We start from the raw sequence: 22,069 nt of genomic DNA, 5'->3' as shown, positions 1-22,069 counted from the left end.
AAGTAATCGACAGCAATTCCTCAATCAATTTAGAATGTGAGAAAATGTACAATTATTGTCGAATACGCTCATTAAAATTAATAACTCTGGTATTGTACTGAAAAAATGGAAAACTTCATTGAGTGTCCTTAATAACATGTGTAGCTTTCTTTTTTTGGTTCACAATTGAACATTTAACTGATAGCTTTGATAATTTGACTTGCTTATTCGAGAGATCTCTACTTATCAAGCAGGTCAGTGCTTATTATGTAGATGCTTTGTTGCTTTATTCTTTTTGAAATTATGGTGATTGTGGATGTGGTGCCTAATCTTCCTAGACGTTGTCACGTTATTCTTTATATTTAAATAACGATTAGCCTCCTGCTTGGCATCAGTCGGTAAAGCATGAGATTTGATATAATTAGGTCGTGGTTTTATAATAGTATTCAGTCTTAAAAAATCTTGATAGGCCTAGATATGGGCTTCTCCTATAACTCTTGTAATTCAATAAATAATAATTATATATAAAAATATGATACTTATACTATAGTGTTGAGGAATAAAAAATAAATTGCACACCATGAAAGTTTCATACATATATTACACAAATAATGCAAAAAATAAATCGAGGCAAAAAATATATATAGAGCGATAAAAAATATAATATAAAAATAGAACAATAATTGAAATCAATAAAAATATCACAGGCTAAACTTTATATTCTAGATTTATGGCACGAATCATTACCATGTGCCTTTATCTTAAAATCATATGTATTCTGTTGCATGTAGCTGCGATATGCACTTGCTAATACTTGTCGACTTGGATAATTCAATCAAAAATATGTGCTCTAAGATCAGCTTGATAAATTAGCCACTAATAATCCAAATATATATTTATATATTAAAATCTCTAGTATTTAGTAGATTTATTTGTATCTAATATACATTTTTATCTCAGGGTGCAAGATTCGGCACCTGACGGAATAGGTAGAGCCATTCATCTAGTGAATTAGAACTATGATAAATTATCGCAAATTGTATTGCAAAAAAATTAACTATTATATGCATGTGTTTTAATAGCCTAGATTTCGTACTTCTTTGATTAAATAGAAATTTCTAAAAATATTGATCTATATATTTTTCTTTCAATTAAATACCTTTAATACTAATTTTTACTTGCGCAAGTATTACTCTTATTAATTTCTCAATTTATAATAACCCTTTCGGCGAGCTAGCTTTGATCATCAGATTAATTCGAAGCACTAGGGCGCCCATCACTAAATTCAAATTTAATCACTCACTTGTCGAAAATCTTCTTGTAAGCCGCCGATGTCGATCCAACTCCATGTGGTCCGGGAATATGGTAGCCGGAATCGTCTCCTCCAAGGGGTTATAAATTTAATAAAAATGAAAAATGACTTCTGCTTCACAATAGCATCACGAAGTCTTTTAAGAAATTTAATAATTTACTTTAACTTTAATTTTTACAAAATTATTAATAAGGTACTTCGCTCTAAAATATTTGGGGTCCTCTTATGGTGGCATCTGGCTGGCGAGTGCTGGTTCTTCCTTCTCAAGTTTTACAGATCCTCTTTCCGACTTTCAAATTAGCATAAAATTTAAATATCTCAATCTTCCGCCATTAAATTCAAATAGATCTTGCAAAGAATGCCAAAATATTGCTTAGATTATATGATTAATAATTTCTTTGCATTCGAGCCATATTGATAACATAGATTACACAAATTTTTACACGAAAACTAGTACATTTATATAAATATATATAAATATTTTTAAATTGGCCTACAGTTGCCGCCTATTAACTGCCGTTTTACTATTGGTGCATGCAAATTTTATTCGGTATTCATGCGCCTGGTAACTCTTATTTCCTGAATACATTAAATTATTTTTATTTGGTTTTTTATTTATGCTCTTTGCATGCTAGTTAATATTCTATACATTAATATTAATTCCATGCTACCTAATAATTAGCCACGTGGACGGGTGTTTTTTCACATTGCACACCATCCGAATGCAATAAAGCTCTGCCCAGGGGTTTTGGTCAGATTCTACGTTCCTCGGTTTGATCGATCTCTAGGTCACCGATCCGTGAATACATGTACATAACCTCAATCTTCAAATATTTTATATAATAATCTATTTATGAGCAATAAACTTCCTTCAAATCCTTTTTAGGTTCTTGTACCATTTAGCCAGAACAAGCTGATGCTATCTAATCTTGGTTATTATCTGCTTGGCGATATTAGCCAATTACTTTATTTTTAGACCTATTACGATTTCTGTTAGGGCTTTTTGTCTACCCAGATTTAATATGTTACAACGTTTAATTTGGTGTGAAATTCATTCCTCCTTTTTATTTCTGAGCTAGTTCTTCACTATTTTGCTAAGTCTTTAATAAATAACCTGCTGCCACAGAATAAATTTGATAAAGAAATATAATTATTGATCGATAGGACTAGCCTGATCAATTATTTCAAAGATGCACTTTCCACCTAAAAACTGAAATCAATCAGAAAACTGTATATAGAAATAATCAAAATTGAAGTGCTAATTGCTCTTTACTAATACTTTCTCTATATAGGCCAATCTACCATATCGCTTCCATTATCATGAGATTACTGTCACAAAAACTATAAATCATTGAATATTAATTATCATAGATAAATCATTATATCAATATTTATCATCAAAACTGAAATTCCAATAATTGCTCTTTACTCATACTATATGTATTCCAATATATCGCTTCCACTATCATGAGATTATTGTCACCAAAAATATAAGATGTTTCATACCTTGAATTCTATCAATAGACCAGAGTTACCTGGATAAGAAAGTGAGATAATTTGTGGGATTATTTATACTAATCATCAGTTAGGCCACATATTAACACAAGGTTTCCAAATTTAAGTACTGTAATATTAAAGTTTTAAATTATAATAAAAAATGTTGACTTATCAGCGTTATTCATGATAGCTTATCTTACATAATTATTCATGTTCTATTCTACAAATGGCGTTCAGACTAATTCAAGAATGACATTGTATAATACCGGATGATCTCTATGTTACTATTAATCAGTGATATGAGGTGAGGTTTCAATCAAAATCTAACATTTATCTCTGTCATCGCTTTCAAAAGTTCAGGAAGTTATTGAGCTCTATCTAGACACATGGACACATGACAGATGGATTATCCTCATAACAGATATACTGTTTATTAGTATGTAATATTTCTGCAGGTTCAAGAGGTCACTTCTGCTTCTGCTCTCCATGCATGTTTTTGCTACTCCAATCTTCTCATCTCTAGAAAGTTCTCAATAAAGCGCGCAATTCTAGATTTCATCGTGACTATCAGAGCAAACACAGCGATCTCTGGGGCTTGAGAAACAGGAGACGGGCGTAGATTATTAAAAATGAATCATAATTATTGTTATTGGTGAATTAACTGAGCAATAATCTTCGTACAACGGTGAAACTTGTCATTAGGTGGTGAGTCCGTAATAAAAGGCGAGCCAAGGAACAATAACCTCCTACGTTGAGGTTTGAAGATAGTAATTTAGAAAATGAGCACTCTCATGAACTGATGAGCCAAGTATGAGATGTGAAGTACAACAATTAAAATTGTACAAGGTAATGTTTCGTCACAGATTTATTACTTATGGAAAGTTTCAGTGCACGGCGAGAGGGAGATCAGCTTGCGAATCCTTAGAGTGGCCTTCAAAGCAGACATACACTAATCGAAATAGAAAGAAGAATAAAAATCTCAATACCCTTTTTGAATTATTTTATCACAACATGTTTCAACATTGATGCCATTTTGAAAATATAATAATTCAAAAAGGGTACTGAGATTTTTATTCTTCTTTCTATTTATATTACAAGTAGCCCTATACAGAAAAGAGATACACTAATCGATACAAATAAACTCACTTATTCGTATTGTATTTTGGAGTTATTTATTGTTGAATAGCAGGTAACTCGTGCTCCGCAAGAGTCTATTTTAAAACTTGACAAATTGAAAACTTAAAACTTGACCGAGTGGAATCTTGAAGAGTTTGAATTGAACCATCCTTGATTAATTAAGAATCTGTATGCAAAATTTCAAGTTAATCAGTTCAGTAGTTCAGAAGTGATAATGAGCCACACATAACTCTCCTATCCCGTACGTGTATAAGCCAGTTCTTTGCTTTATCATAGTATAGATAAGTCATTTACACATTTATAATTCCACCATTATAATAAAAAATTGATATACCTTATTACTTTACGTGTTTAAATCTTTATAATTGATCAATTCCAATATGCAATCAAACCTTCCCTAATTAATTGTCAATAGGAATTGAACCTTCATTTCCATTAAATTTGAACCTTTAATTTGTTCAACTAATTCAAAGACGTATATTTTGATTTGGCCTTTCAACTCTCTTGTTTTATTTTGGACTATATAAATCTTCGAAAATGAGATAAATGTATAAATTGAAATAAATGAGAACAGTTTTGGGCACAAGCCTGTTGGGTGCAGTGAGGATAGAATGTAGCATTACATTGGGTGAGTCATTTCAAAAGTTATAATCATACAATCTGAGATGAATAAATAATCTAGATAAATAAACTCTATAGCCACAGTTGAAGTTCACAGACTGTATCAAATCTATAGCAAAATATGTTGAATGATGATATGAATAATGATTATTATTGATATCATCAATCCCCTCATTTTTATGTTATATTTTATTAACAACCATTGTTCCAATTTATTCCCGAGTTTGTGTACTGAAGAATATGATAATAGTAGCTGAAATGGTGAAATGTTTTGTATTGAATAATTTCATTAGTCAGTGAATTAAACATTCAACTTTTGGAGGTGTACCAACTTCAAACTTTACCAATGAAGTTTACATGAATTAGGCATTACATGAACAGGAAGTCGATATTTTCTCTTGAGGATCATTATACACTGTTTATCCAGAGAGAATAAGAATTATCTCTGGTTTTATCAGTATCAAAACAATTTTCCCTGCTGCATGCTCAATTTCTTCAACACGCATCGACGCACCCTGCATACTAGTACAGTAATTTCTTACTAATCAACTTCTTTACTCTTTCTCTTACTCTCATACTGACTTTCATTGTGTTTGCTACAGTCGTCAACATAGAATAAGCCTTGGCCATGACAGTAGAGATGTTTCTCGCCTTGAATAACTAATTCGAAGTTTATGTCAACCCGAATATTGTTATGTGACGAAGTCCTCCATATAAGGAGCCATGTGGAATGTTGGACGATGACTTGAAGATTTAAGATTTGAAGTTGAAAGTTTTGCCAGTCATTTAACACAAATTACACGTGTTGTAACGTCATAATTCAACTTTGAAGGTGTTGGAATTTTTTGTCACTGATTGGAATTTCTTTTTAGCTTTATTCTTGACTTGCAGGTAACCCGTGTTCCGCAAGGGTCAAATTAGAAACTTGACAAACTGAAAACTTGACGTAATGAAATCTTGAAGAATTGAAAATAGGCCTAGCCTATAACCCCAATGTAATAGGCCGTAATGAAATCTTGAAGAATTGAAAATAGGTCTATAAGCGACCATCCTCGGTGAATAAACAATCCATATGCAAAATTTCAAGTTCATCAGTCCATTAGTTCAGACATGATGATGCGTCATTCGTGAATTCTCTATCCCGTATGTGTATAACCCACTTATTTCCTCTATTACAATATAGATTGTTATATATTTTTTACGAAACTTTTATTCATCAAAATTTGGGAGAAAGACAGTTTTGGGTTATGCCTGTTGTCTTCTCCTCATCATATTTCAATAATTAATGATTTGTAATTTTGTCAATGAAATGAATAAATAAGTAATAGATTGATTAATAATAATATCAATTAGATTGTTATTTAATATCTAGTAAATTATTCCTAGAAACTCGAATTCAAATATTACTTCGAAGTATGAAACTTTATTCAATAGTTGAAAGTCTGTAAGAATTTAAAAGAAATTTTACATTAAATTACAGTATTCTATTTAGCTAGAGTGAAACAATACCTAGAGATAAATGGCTTCCAAATCAATTCAAGCATTACACATCAATGCATTAAGAACTTGAACTTGAAAGCTTTTACTCATAGGAAATGTGGATATATTATTGTCTGTAAAGAGTTCCTCTACCCATATCTGTAACGTCTATATTTAGCTTACATGTAAGGATCAAAATTTATTTGAATATCTCCAAGTTTTAACTTTTACCTTCACATGTAAGCCATTGCTCACTCGTAGCCTTGACCGCCAGCTGCCGAACAACCTTTTAAGTAAAGAAACTCGGTTGAAGTATTTCTGTTGCATTAGAAGTCAATGTCAGCGTGGCCTTTCCTTTACATGCTGAATGAAGTTTAAACTGTGATTCTTATTTTATATCAATTTATGACAGACATCGACGGGTTCTATTGTTCTGTGTGTAACGTTTGTAGATTTCCCTTTAAAGAACTACTATTTCTTAATATTTATTTATTTATTTATTTATTTATTTATTTATTTTTATTTATTTATTTTTATTTATTTATCTATTTATTTATTTATTTATTTATTTATTTATTTATTTATTTATTTATTAGAACAGTCACAAACACGATATTTGGAAAGAGAAACAGGCAATTGCCCAAAACTTCTTCAATTCCTTGATTTTGGCACATAAATAATAATATGAAGTCTGAAGTGTCATAAACTTGAGAATTTGTCTCTTGAACTTTCTGGATCTCCTGTTTTGAAGTCTTCCTTCTTTTTTCAGTCTTCCTTCCTTCCTCCTTCTTAGTCAGTCTTCCTTCTCTTCTTTCTTCTTACAAAAATATTACAAACAAAGCTTTTGAAGTGAAAGAGTTGTAAGACATAATTAATCATTTAATTATTGAAAAGTTCCATGTATACAAGTAACATAATAGAAGGCATACCATAGGAATGTAACATATCTGGATAACTTTGATAGTTCACTTTACATATACTTGATGTGTTTGGAGTAAAGAAGTAAGTATCTTACTTATATTACTACAAGACTTGACCTGTTTCGAACTATATACTATATACTTAATGTGTTTGAAGTAAATAATTAAGTATCTTACTTATATTACTACAAGACGACCTGTTAGAAAACTATGTGCAATTATTATTACCGATTGTTATCATCATTATTAATAAAGTTTTTGGCTTTAAGCCTGTTGTTCCTTCCCCAATCATTCATAGTTGAGAATGATATTGTATGTATCAATGTATAAATAAATAATAAATAATATTAATGTGTAACCTTATTTAAATTTGGGAGAGAAATAGCACGAGGTTAACTTATCTTTCCTCTCCCTATCATTCCAATAATGTACTTATTGTGAGAATAAATTAAGAATCAAGAATAGAGATGCTCTTAGCCTAACTTTATCTTCTGTTTTGAAGCCATTTTTAAACTAAGTGTTTTGTCAAATACTAAAATTAATTAATACGGCATCACTCATGGTTGATGTATAGTAGACTCCTTAGTAGACTCCTAACTAATTATTGGATATATATCTATTGGAGACAATTACATTGGAGAAATTTGAAGTTTTGAAAAAAGAAGTACCAAGGATAGCATGTTGTCAGTGATAATAATAGTGATACAATTATTGATAATGTGACAAAACTCCTTGGAAATGTGGATGATTCTCTTTGATGCTGTTTTACTAGCCTAAGGCCCGGTTGCACATAAGCTGGTTAAATTTTAATTGTGATTAATTTCACGAAAGCCAATCAAACTGCATTTTTCAAATCAGCTTGCTAGTATAATCGACCTGTTAGAAAACTATGTGCAATAATTATTATTACCGATTGTTATCATCATTATTAATTAAGTTTTTGGCTTTAAGCATGTTGTTCCTTCCCCAATCATTCATAGTTGAGAATTATATTGTATTTATCAATGTATAAATAAATAATAAATAATATTAATGTGTAACCTTATTTAAATTTTGGAGAGGAATAGCACGAGGTTAACTTATCTTTCCTCTCCCTATCATTCCAATAATGTACTTATTGTGAGAATAAATTAAGAATCAAGAATAGAGATGCTCTTAGCCTAACTTTATCTTCTGTTTTGAAGCCATTTTCAAACTAAGTGTTTTGTCAAATAAAATTAATTAATACGGCATCACTCATGGTTGATGTATAGTAGACTCATTAGTAGACTCCTAACTAATTATTGGATATATATCTATTGGAGACAATTACATTGGAGAAATTTGAAGTTTTGAAAAAAGAAGTACCAAGGATAGCATGTTGTCAGTGATAATAATAGTGATACAATTATTGATAATGTGACAAAACTCCTTGGAAAATGTGGATGATTCTCTTTGATGCTGTTTTACTAGCCTAAGGCCCGGTTGCACATAAGCTGGTTAAATTTTAATTGTGATTAATTTCACGAAAGCCAATCATAAACTGCATTTTTCAAATCAGCTTGCTAGTATAATCGGCTTGGTAGATATACTAGCCTACTCTAGTATTATAGTAGATGTATTATTCTAGTACCTACTGTATTGGATGTACAGTATTACTCCAAAACTATAGATGTATTACTCTAGTATATAATAGTGGATATGCGGTATTACTCTAGTAGGTACTCTAGTATCTTTGTATTGGTTGAGTGGAGAGCCGTCTGGTATTGGCTGGAGTTTCTCCTGGTCGCTAGTCTACTGTTAACTGATTAGTGTCGGATCGGCATCAGCCAATTTCATACTTTCGTTTTCTGAACGCAGGCCACACTGCAATGCAAGCTGCAACTGCGACCATCACTGCCATGTTATGCTTTAATACTTCCCTTCAATCTCAACAATGCTTCGATGCGGTTACTTCATACTTCCTATTACATTTCAATAGTTTGGACTTCGATTATGATCGATTGATGTTCGATTTTCTCACTCTCGTTTGTAATTTGACAATTCTATACGTTTGATAATAAATGTTTCCTGTGATCTTGAAGTGATTAGAAGAGATGTATGTATCTGTTGGTTAGATTCATGTTGTTTTACTAGACAGTCCTGGTTGCGCATGAGCCGGTTAAATTTTAATTGTGATTCAATTCAATACATTTCATAATACGTGTTTCCTGTGATCTTGAAGTGATTAGAAGAGATGTATGTATCTGTTGGTTTGGTTCATGTTGTTTTACTAGACTAAGACCTGGTTGCGCATGAGCCGGTTAAATTTTAATTGTGATTCAATTCAATATATTTCATATTACGTGTTTCCTGTGATCTTGAAGTGGATAGTTAGAAGAGATGTATGAATTTGTTGTTTTGGTTCATGTTGTTTTACTAGACTGAGGCCTGGTTGCGCATAAGCCGATTAAATTTTAATTGTGATTCAATTCAATATATTTCATATTACGTGTTTCCTGTGATCTTGAAGTGGATAGTTAGAAGAGATGTATGAATTTGTTGTTTTGGTTCATGTTGTTTTACTAGACTGAGGCCTGGTTGCGCATAAGCCGGTTAAATTTTAATTGTGATTCAATTCAATATATTTCATATTACGTGTTACCTGTGATCTTGAAGTAGGTAGTTAGAAGAGATGTATGAATTTGTTGTTTTGTTCATGTTGTTTTACTAGACTGAGGCCTGGTTGCGCATAAGCCGGTTAAATTTTAATTGTGATTCAATTCAATATATTTCATATTACGTGTTTCCTGTGATCTTGAAGTGGATAGTTAGAAGAGATGTATGAATTTGTTGTTTTGGTTCATGTTGTTTTACTAGACTGAGGCCTGGTTGCGCATAAGCCGGTTAAATTTTAATTGTGATTCAATTCAATATATTTCATATTACGTGTTACCTGTGATCTTGAAGTAGGTAGTTAGAAGAGATGTATGAATTTGTTGTTTTGTTCATGTTGTTTTACTAGACTAAGGCCTGGTTGCGCATAAGCCGGTTAAATTTTAATTGTGATTAATTTCACGAGAGCTAATCAGAGAAGGCTTTTTCGACAAAAAGGCTTCTCTGATTGGTTCTTGTGGAATTAATCACGATTAAAATTTAACCGGCTTTTGTGCAACCGGCACATAGTTTGTTTCGTTATTCAAAAAATGTGCTTCGATTTAGGTTCTTCCACCGGGAAATACAATAACAAATACTGGGAAAACAAGAAGTAATAATGAATAGAATGATAGGGCAAATAAATATGCATATCACATCCTGAAAGAACTAAATATCCTTCTAGATGGAAATAAATTAAAAATTACATTTGTTCAAATGCTAATTGATGAATAATATTAATATTAAACGAAAATGCTATAAATCACCCCGAAGACTTCTGCTACTGCAAATATTGACTTCAGGTTTAACAGCTAGATGGAAATTCGATGAGCGCTACTATCCAAAAAATATTTGCCAGCCCAGGAATCGAACCTGGTACCTCCCAATTGCCTGTCAGTAATGCTTACTCTTACACCAAACTGACAGGCAATCTCTAGATAGCAGAACAATTAAAAGGAATCCTATTCTCTTTGATCTCACCAATTAAAGTTTTAAACTTGGAAATCTTGTGCTATGGCTGAAGAAATAATCCATTTTAGAATCATCAACTATTTTGAATAATGTGTTATTAAATAATATCAACTAATTGATTTCATTCAATTTTATTTGAGTGATAAGTGCTGTATTATTAGTATTAGCTGTAGTGTTAGTGCTGTAGTACCTATTGAAATAATAATGCATATTTCATGTTGTTACACAATTGTTAAATTGTGTATTTACGCTTATCTTGGTAATATAAACGTTTCTTCAATTTTCAGCATAAACCATCTAATCCAGAGGCCACCGGTTGATATAGAGTTCACAGATCTCACCTATACAGTTCCTCATGGGAGAAGTGGTGAGCTAATTATATTATTTTTTCACCTATAGATTATATAAATCACCTTGTTTCGATTTGAAGTTTTCAATTGACTAAAATAGAAATAAGAATTAATATTATTAACTTAGTTTGAGTTCTAGATTAAGTTAAATGGGCAAAAATAATTTTGTAAATAATAAAACAGTTGTTTGAATAAAATTCAATTCACTGCTGGATATGAATTGCATAATGATTAACAAAAATAATTTGCATTTGAAATTAAGCTTTTTATCATAATTTTAAGCATTTGATAAGTAGGGGTTATCACTTCAAATACTTCATTATTATTCAGATAACTTGCATGAACGTGAATTCCTTTACAATTATTATTCAAAATATATTATTCATGAAATTCCAATTTATTCATTGTGATCATAATCAATAAATCATTCAAACTGATGAAAGTCATTCCATCAATTATTACCGTAGTCATTTGTCCTTTTCAAGAGTTTCTAATCAGCGAGATTATCGTTTGCTCCAATGAATCAAATTATTGCTTATAACTACTGCAACTTACTATTGTGAATGTCAGAGTTCATATGCTTTCTAAAGTGGAATACTGTATCATAATAATCTGGACAACTTTTCTGAAAGTAAAATTTCAACTGTCAAGATGACTTTATAGTTATTTAGTGCTTTATGATTGACTGACATCAGAGTGACTTTGATAGATGAGTAAGTTAGTTCTAGTATTACATCTCTGCAACCCAAAGGAAAGTATTTTAATGAATCACTTTCTTCGCAGAATTGCTATCAACGATCAGTTCAAATGCTTCAGTTGATTATCATTATATTAGTGAAGACGGGTAATTGATAATGAAGTCTGATATTAAATGAAAAAAAATACAAAAGCCTTCCTTACTATGTCTTTTCTTACCCGTCCTTACCCGTATTTCGGAGGAGACGATTAGCCGTCGCTCCCGATTACCTAAAAAGTAGTCGTCATCTCTCATCATCATCATCATCCATCTCACTCATTACCCACGCACAAGCCTAAGAGCTTATGTCGGCATCACCCTCAGAATTATCCTATACTATTAAACGAGCAATTTCTGTTTATATGTTTGTATTTTACCGGATCTCGAAAACGGCTCTAACGATTCTCACGAAGTTCAGAACATAGTAGGTTTATAATATGAAAATTCGATTGCACTAGGTCTTATCCCAGGGAAAACTCGCTGAAGGACATTGAAAGGATAATTATTATTCATTTTTGGAGAAACAGCTGATAATAGCTATTTCGTCGTCTGTTGATGATGGAAGTGAGTGAGCGAGTTCATGTGTGTGGGCATCACCCTCATTATTATTATTATTATTATTATTATTATTATTATTATTATTATTATTATGTATGATTTCTCATAGGATTTATTCAATTGATTAATATTTATTCCTATTATTGCAATCATTGTTCGATATTTAACTGAGAATTATGAGCTCAAAATGTTTGTTTTTGATGGTAAATGTTTGTGTTGGAACTTGACTCAGCTCCTCCGTTGGAAGAAAGCTCTGTTAGCTCCACTAACAGATATTTATGAGCTCCTAAATAACTTTATATTTGTTGTTGGTTATCCATCTTGTTTCCACTATAATTATCACAATTAAATTTTATAAAACTTTTAAGTGAAAAGAGAGTTTTGAAGAGAGTTCCTGTTTGGCTTGAAAATGTGCGATACCAGCACGAAACGGACGTCGTAACATCAAATAATGTGAGTGCTTTTTCACTTAAAAGTTTTTTAAAATTTAATTGTGAACTTTATATTGGTTCGGAAATCACCTATAATGATATTTTAATTATCCCTGATCATCAACATCATCATCATCCTTCTCTCATCCACTCATAGGGCTTGTTTATTTATCTGATACATTCCTCGATACACAGTCATTCATCCTCCCTAAGTATTTCAACGAAATTGGTGAAATAAACAATTTTGGTTTATCCAATATGTTGGATAAATATACCCCCCTTCCATCCATGTCGGCACCCCAGTTTTGACAGATCCCAAAACAAAATTACAAATCACAAATTCTGATTTTAAGCATACTACAAATTCCAACTGGACATACATGCTGTATCATTACCGTAAATAGTCTATGCTTTGTTCTACGAGCCGTGAAAACTGTTATTCAACCAACTACTGGTGTAATCTTGCCTGACTTGTTTATGTGTTAATAAATGGAAATCGACTATTGTTCAAAGAAAATTACATGCAGTGACTAACTCTAGTTTATTCCATTGATTTGGAAACAGGCACTTTGTCAAAGCCTACAAGTTGTATAATATGGTGTGACCCTCATAAATCAAAATTACAATGTGTTTTTGTTCCATAAATTTGTGTGCTCAGATGTGTTGAGAATTTGTAGCATCTTTGTTCTTGTAAATGTATATTTGGGGTTTGAATGTGACCAATGTGTGATGAATAAAACAAAGGTAGGGACGTAGGGAGTATAAGAAATGTATTCTCCATTCAAACACAGTATGTTGTTTGGTTTTGTGAATGCATATTTTGGTTTGACTGTATTATGACTAGAACAAAGGTGAAGAGTATAAAAAATGTATCTCCATTCAAATTCAGTATGTGTTGATTGTTATGTTTAGAAAATCTTAATTCTATAACTATTATCACATATTTATTATACAGTTCTCTAGTGTCTAGTGTAGCTGTATGCGACTTTTTTCAGCATATTCCAGAATTAGATCTGAATAAGTGATTGTATAGATTACACTTCGATAATTAAAATGATTTGATAGTGGATCAGTGGAAGGGTAATAATAGCTGTTTAATTTCTGATGAACAGAAAAAACGAACACTCATAAGAGAAATCACTTCCGGAGAGATGAAATACATAACGGTGTCATAGGTAGACCGTAGCTCTCTGCAATACAATTGCAATTCTTCATTGCAGACTCTTGCAATGAGAGTTGATACTAGAGAGACTAGCTTTTAATTAAGATAGAGTGAATCAATTGAGAGAATATTTATGCGAAGTGTGCTGGAGAAAAAGAGAGGATAGAGTTGTGTTTCCATGTGTGGAAGAGAGAAAAAGAAACCAAAACAAGCAAAGCTTGAAGGATGATGGTGAGGGGGCGATGTTAGGGGGAGGGGGAAATGATAAGTGCATGAGTGATAGGACGCAGTAGTTTTCTATTCCAGCCTTGAAGTACATTGTCCTACAATTGCAGACTTTATTATCATTGTAGTAATGGGGTCAGAATAGCAATTGTCTAAAAGGTGCACTATAATGATAACCTTTGCATCTTGTGATTACACGCAGAACTGCATCTATAATACATAGTATAGACTGCATCTATTATATTTAACATCTAACATTGTAGTCGAGTTTCAACTTGGATATCATGATCAATAATCACTGCTGTTAAGCTATTGCAACTTGGTAGAGCACTACTCTATTGTGTATTGTATGTATGTACAATATTATATCTGATAAAATATTTTGTTTTGGAAATAGATGTTGAGAATAAATTGCTCCAATGCAGTAGCATAATTCAAAAGATCACTATTTATACTAGCTACATCGTTGATAAGATAAATGAATCTAACAAGATAACTAAGTGACTGTTAATGATATACTATGATAGTCGATAACTGAAACTTTCAATGCAACTCATCAATTATTATATTACGTATTATTCAATTTTGATTTGATACTGTATATCGAAATGGGAAACTAAAATTATAAAGTGCTAAACTATTTTAAGTGTATCTCATTTATGATAACTGGTGCCCTCGTCTCCAGTGCTCTGTAAGTTTTATTAAAATTATTGACAATTAGGCTTGCAGTACCACAGAATTTGGGTACTTCAATTAAAAAAATGTAGTTGATTTGTTTCTGTAACTAAAATATACAACAGTTTGTTATAACTTATCCTACATGGAAGTGAAATAAATAAATATGAAAACTTGTATTAATTTAAAAGTAGGCTACGCATCTTTATTGGTTGAGAATGAATCGTTCAACAAGACAAGACCATAAGACAGACTCCTTCTACACAACATATTATAGGCGATCATTACTCATGAACGTAACTGATATTCATCAGGCCATTCTCATATTATGTTATCATTGATGATGATTCTTATTTCGCCGGGACAAAGAAGCAAACTATAAACATAACATTCAAACCATAACATATCATTATCATTGGAAGTGATGATTCGTATTTGGCCGGGCCAAAGCAGCAAACTAGAGCATTATTATTCTGCATTTTATCTAGAAGCAGAGGAGTGAACATTATATTTTTGATGAATCATGCTGCTTATCGTTGATAAATTTGTCGAGCATGATAAGTCCCATGTTAAACAGTAGAATTGTTTTATCATTTCAATGTCGTCATTTTGTTCCAAACAGTTGTTCCAGATAAGTGCTGTATCATTTCATTGTTCTCTAAATGCATTGTTCAGAAATACAAACACATGTGCTCAGCTCCCCATGTTATTATTGGAATTGACTTGTCCATGAACAAAAATGTCTGTGATTTCGGACCAAACAAATACAGTACTTTGGAGAGAATTACAGTAATTTGATTTTACAAATAGATGATAATCAGGTAAATTAGAAAAATTGCTACTTCGATAAAAAGTGCAATGTGCAAACTCTTGGCAACAATGGTTGCCAAGTTGCCAACTATCCATTTAGAAGTTATATATTTATTTTTGTATATCTAGATACAGTAAAGAGTGAACTGGGTCCTCGTTTAATGATGCTATCTCTGAGTTATTTATGTATTTATAAGAAGAAGGATTTGAAACTAATTGCATTCCAAATAGGACTATTTCAGGATCATAACTAAGACTGAAAGTTTACAAAAAAGCATAAAAAATGTCATCCATTGCTCCATTAGTGCCATTACTCCATTAGCAAAGTAATTACTCTAACAATTATGAGATTTACTGTATAATAATTATTTCATAGTATAATCATGGCATTCACTGGTAAATGCCCCACGAGATCAAAAATAATAATTGACAACAAAGTATTGGAGCAAGTGTCACAATATTGCTGCCTCGGTTGTGGTATCAGTTTCAAAGACGAATTGGATATTGAAAGAAAATAGGTAAATTCCAATCAATATGTGGCAACATCAGCAGGACCCTTAACAAGAAAACGAGGAAAGAAACACTCATGAAGTTCTATAGAGTGATAGCTGCCCCTGTTTTCCTATACGGAAGTGAATCATGGGTCACAACAAAACGTCTAGAGAGCAGGGTGCAGGCAGCAGAAATAAGATTCCTTCGCAGAACAAAGGGCTGTATCCGCTGGGACAACATTAGAAATGAAGATATAAGGCAAGAGCTGGGTGCCTTTAACATGAATGAAAAAGTTATATCATATCGCAACCAGTGGAGGGAGTATGTCAACAGAATTCCACTTGAGAAAGGATTCCCTTGAAAATTCTTAACTACCACCCTATAGGAAAAAGAGATATAGGTAGACCTAGGAAAAGATGGCTGTAAAATATAAAAGATGAATAACTGATTTAATGATTATTTTAATTTTAGATTACCGTACTGTAATAGATAGATACACAATTATACCGTTGTGAGTCGGAACAGGCAAGAGCCTAAACCTTTAATGAAGGAAGAAGAAGAAAATTATATCAAATGGAAGCTATATCAATAGAAATAAGGACTGCTACTGCTAATATTAACCGAAGAACTAAATAACAGAAGCAAATTTTCAAGTCCAAAAATTGCGCCCAGACCGGGAATTCTGAGATTCATCCCAAATGTGTGTAGTATTTCCTAATTGTGTGTTAGGTGTCTTAAGCTATTGGAGCAACAATAGCCGATACTCTGGAACAATATCTACTGTGCTTTGGGGAGGATCGTGAACACATTTTTTCTATCCATGCTTCTCTGTTATATTAAACATTTTGAAGTTCAGGATAAAATCAATATTTGCGATTTGAACCAGCAATTTTGATGCCGTGAATGAGTTTACTAATAATAGCTGACTTGGATGAAAATTAAAATCAACTACACATTCATTTACAAAAATGTTTAATCATACACATTTACATAGAATTAATTTTCAACTTTTATTATCCTCCAAAAGTACCCATTGAAAATTAGCAAATTAGATGTGTAGGAGGAATCGTTTCAAACGATATTGTAATAAGAATATTATTAGGCCTACTCCTACTCAACAACAACTCCCATTTATTGGCCAAATTTAGTCAACTATGTCTTCAAGTGTCATCAAGAATGAGATAAGCAAACGAATGAGAGAGTAGCTTTGTTGGTAGGCGTGTCCCAACTCTTGCAAAAATACCACTTCAACAGTTACTGCCATCTATACTGGTCTGGTTCAGAGTAAGCTACTCCTTCAAGTGTTGACCAATAAGGAGAGAGGAGGCGTGTCCTAATTTGAATGCGATCCAGCAGTTACTGGTACTGCCACCTAGAAGCCCAATTCACAGTTAGTTTTGTTCTGAACATCGACCAATCAGGAGAGAGTAGGCCCTACTCTTTCCTGATTGGTAGAGTAGGCATGTCGGTGGGAGTGTTCTGATCATGAAGTTATGGTGGGAGAACTTTACCCAACAATTGCTGCCATCTATTTGTCGTATTCAGGATTAACCACGTCCCAAATTAATCATGAGATAGGAGGTCGAAACGTTTTCGATCTGTTCAAAAGATGAACATTGTTAACTTTATACAGATACTATTGTCACTGTAGTCTACAGTAAACATAACATTCTTACGGTGATAACAAAAAGTTATCTCAACTCATGTGTATGTACGGAGTTTGAACGTTTGCTCTTTCTCTTATTTGTAAATTTTTTCTATAGGTATAACCTTTTCATATCTCCATTACTTCATATTAATTTTGACAAATTTGTTAGAGACTGAAACCACTTTTGCCTTAATTAGCAAGATGATGCCTCAGTCAATAAAGCAAGATGATTACTATTTCAAACTTCTTCAAATAATCTTTAGCACATAACCTCAGTTCAATTGAAACAATCACTATCCTTTTCCTGCTCATGCATCCCTATATACTCTAGTTCTAAACTCAATGATTTTTTTCAACTCTAGTCTCGAAAAAAATAATAACTATACAAGTAATACCACTCAATTTTTATTGGTGGTGGTAGAAAAAAAACAAAAATGATGATAAAAATCATCTTGAGAAATTCAATAAGGAAACTAAACGCAGAATATTAAATAGGTTTCTTTACCAAAATGCTGGTGCAAATAATTAAACTGCTAGGAAAAAAACAAATAGCCTACCTCTGATATTTATTGAGATATAGACAGGATCGTAATAACATCATTACTGAAGATAAGTGCGGTCTGTCTAATGAAACTCCCATTCTATTAGATTTAACAACTCAACTTTCACACGATATGTGTTAACGAACTGTGTTAGCAGAATTAATGACATTGAAAATGAAAATGTTTTTAGTTTGCGTCATTTCCTGCTTCAATTATATTCATATTTTTTGTAGAAAATATTTTGGAGCCAGGAGTACTTTCCTGCAAACTCTACCACAAAATAAGGAGATGATTTATTTTCTAGCAATTTCCATGATCATCTCAGAGTGCTAGCAAACATTTTTATGCCAATAAATCATCAGATTCTAAGAAACCATTTAGTGAAATAGTTTGCAATTTTTTCACCCCTGCCTATAAATCTCGAAAATGCTATTTTCTGCAAAACCTTCACACTTCCACCCTCGTATATTGTAGCTTCTATTTCTGTGGTTACTCCTAGAGTCACCTTGAACCACATTATTTACTCTCATTTATGTACATCAATCAAACCAATAACACTTTTAAATTCAAAATCATTCAGTCAACAACCAAGGATGAACTTGGATGATATGTTTCAGGACAAGGATGATAGCCTATGTTTCATAACATGAACGGTTAGCTGGATTTAAAATATCCTTTCGAAGTAGTCTTCCAACTAATGTTATCATGATTGATGACTAGCTAAAACAAACATTGTCTATTATAACAAATATAAAGCGAATCCATGACTTTTCCAACGTGACCCAACACAAAAGAAGAAAAGTACTTGTGTGCCTAATACCACTCACATGACTAAGTGGACAAGGATTAAGAACATACTCTAACCCATTCAAACCATTTCGGTTCGAAGTAGTCTTCATAAACGAAGGCCTTGGCCCGAAATACGGCACTCATATAATTTGCTCTTTATGAACTTGTAACTATTTTAGTAATGAGCTTCATGGGTATTGATATAGCCGCGTCATGGTAATAATAATCTTAATAAGACTTATCAAGTATGTGCCACTCAATGATTCAATTGCAAAGACTGATATTAATTCACCAACTGGCATTATTCGATCTGTCCAGTCACTGATATTAACTAATTGCTATCAGTTTGTGTTTCTGATCACCTTCAAATACAATCATTAGGCAGACGTTATCAACCAGGACTACTAACGCAAAATTATCATTCCAAACTCTCAAGACTTTGACTTTCAAGCTTTCTAACTTAGCCATTGGTTTGAACATTTTCAAAGTTGATCAAAAATTCATAGTGGCGGAGGTTTATTACTGGAGCGTAATCACTGGAGGTGAATTACTGCTTAGAGGTAAATTACTCAACTTAATGAGGACACATATTCTAAATTACGTTGCCCAAAATTCCGAAATTCAGATGAGAGCTTATATGCTATGAAATACCATTATATATTCTATTGTCAAGTTTACTGTTTCTCTACAAAAAGAGGATTTTGCTATATTATACTAGCAGGTAACCCGTGCTTTGTACTGTGGAAGATTTTGTGTTGTTAAGGCTGTGTAAAGGCTAAAAATAAACTTTCTACTCTGACTTTATAAAAATAAACTGAACTAAAAGTTATTTTTGGTTATTTTTAGTAAATTCAATAACTATCTTAAAAATTTATATTTTCAGAAAATTTTTGTTTACCAGATCAACAATACCATGAAGAATCTATCCTCTAAATCTCATGGATTTATCTCTTACCGAATTTGAAATGTTCTGTCCCAAAAATTTGAATTTTAGGCGCTCATATCTCAAAAAGTAATGATCAGAAAAAAATGTTTTTCCTGAGAAAACTTTTTCATTTTCAATCAACTTTTGCACAGCCTTAAATACAATTCTCTTATGTCCAGTAAACATGAACAAGTAGAATTATTTATTTTTCAAAATTATGTGGACAATCTTGATCAGAGTTTTAAATTTTCAGCAAAAAAAAAAAAATGACTGATTGGTCTCGAACCCGCAACCATTAGGCCTAAGTCACGCGTGACACCAATTATTGCGCTACGGTACAGATTCACTTGAAGAAGCTCTGTTTGGTTGAACTTTTATCGTTGCGTAAACTTTGAATCACAAATTGGATAAATTTGCTCCAACCATCAAATTATAATTGATTGATCTATAAGAATGAAAATAGACCTATATCCAGAGAGTGTATGAAATTCAATACATTTCAAGGTGCGTACAGATATACGAGCCTCCAAAACGCACCACGAACGCTCCGCACTAGCTCCACGAACGCTCCGCACTAGCTCCACGCACGCTCCGATCATGAACGTTACGTCACGGGAGATGTTAGCTCTTCTCGCGTTCCACTCTCTCTCCCCGGTCATCATCGATCGATCTGCTCGAGTGACGTTCGATTGCGGAGCAGAGTCTGTACGCACCTTTACATTCTACACTTTCTGCCTATATCCATCCTCTGTAAATTCAGGATATTAATGTAAAATTGCAAGTTTATCAGTTCATCAGTTTTTAAGTGATGTTGCGTCAATCGTGTATTTCCTATCCCGTACATGTAACTTATAAGACAATTTCTTTCTTTATTCATAAGATAGATTATCACAAATAAACAAAGATACGGAGTCAAATAAATTACATGGGAACAAGTGGAATTGACAAGATATAGTAGTGTTTTATTTTGTTAGGAAGTTCTACGATATCAACAGAAATTTCACAATAATTAATATACCGTACTAACGACTCATAGAGGTCAATCTCCTGGAAAGCACCACAAAACACCCCGAGTGAAATTAGCCCACAGAGCACAGAAAAGAGTGAATGAACAATGAGCGCAATTATGGAAATGGTATGGGAGCGTCTTTGTTCATGTTAAATGGACCGGCCTGATCTCATTAAAGCACTCTGGCAGGTCTTTTTGTTCATGAAGCTGAAGGAAAACATTTCATAGCTATGCAGTCATTTTTTTGGTATGTTACTCTTGTCAAGTGAAAGTAACCTGGACCATTCAAAAGAATTCTAGACTAAAGAATTTATGAATATATTCTAGTAGGTCTGTTCAAGTGCTCAGTCATCTGTAGGCTTGAAAGTTAGTCGTCAAAGTAAATATGAAGTTATGATATATATCAAAATTAGGGAGAGATACAGTTTTGGGTTTATCATGTTGATTCTCTCCCAAACATTAATAATTTGATATTGTTATTGTGGAATGTAATAAATAAATATCTAGATAAAATGTTGTTGAAGATATCATAGTTAGTTTCCAATTGGAAAAGATTTCTCAGTTATTCGAAGAAAATTTTATTGTTAGATCCATTCTAATTCAATAAACAAAACTTGATATTATCAAAATCACTAATTTATTAGAAACTAGTTTTGGTTTTTACAAATCAACAGTATAATACAAGCTCAAACATTGAGTAGCTCTTTTAGAATAGATGATTATACGAGTATACAGGAAACTTCGAACAAATATATTTTTTTTTTAACAAATGCAACTTTTTGTTGTGAATGTGATATCGTCAAAATCACTAATTTATTAAGAAAAAGATATCAGTTTTGGTTGTTACATACACCATTATAAATAAATTTCCAGTATACTGGAACCTTAAATATTGAGCAGAAGGATATATGTTTGGTTGAAGCCCTACGATTGGTCATCAGCTGTTGACCAATAAAGGTTGAGGAGCTTTACTGTCATTGGCAGAGGCTAGACACGCTGCTCAAGTTCAGTATTCGTAAGGATTCATCCACACTATATATTTTGCTGCTCACTATATATTTAAGCTTTCAGTTTGCATGGCATTTTAATTATAACGGTGTATGTAACAACCGAAACTAGTATCTAATTTTTTTAAATAAATTAGTGGTTTAGACAATATCATTTCCACAAGAGAAAGTTAAATTTAT

General features: G+C 32.3%; 1 protein-coding gene across 1 annotated transcript in view; it reads left to right on the top strand.

Annotated features, from left to right (window-relative positions):
• LOC111052403 (ATP-binding cassette sub-family G member 1) overlaps positions 1-22,069 on the top strand; it is a 91,770-nt gene that overhangs the window by 41,809 nt on the left and 27,892 nt on the right. Inside the window, 1 exon segment of the mRNA XM_039429395.1 lies at positions 10,818-10,897. Within this exon segment, the coding sequence (XP_039285329.1) occupies positions 10,818-10,897 (80 nt within the window).

Source organism: Nilaparvata lugens, chromosome 5 (assembly GCF_014356525.2).
Source record: "Nilaparvata lugens isolate BPH chromosome 5, ASM1435652v1, whole genome shotgun sequence".
In the NCBI taxonomy this organism is placed as follows: domain Eukaryota; kingdom Metazoa; phylum Arthropoda; class Insecta; order Hemiptera; family Delphacidae; genus Nilaparvata; species Nilaparvata lugens.
The sequence above is the reverse complement of the archived record's forward strand: the minus strand, read 5'-3'. Positions and strand labels throughout refer to the sequence as shown.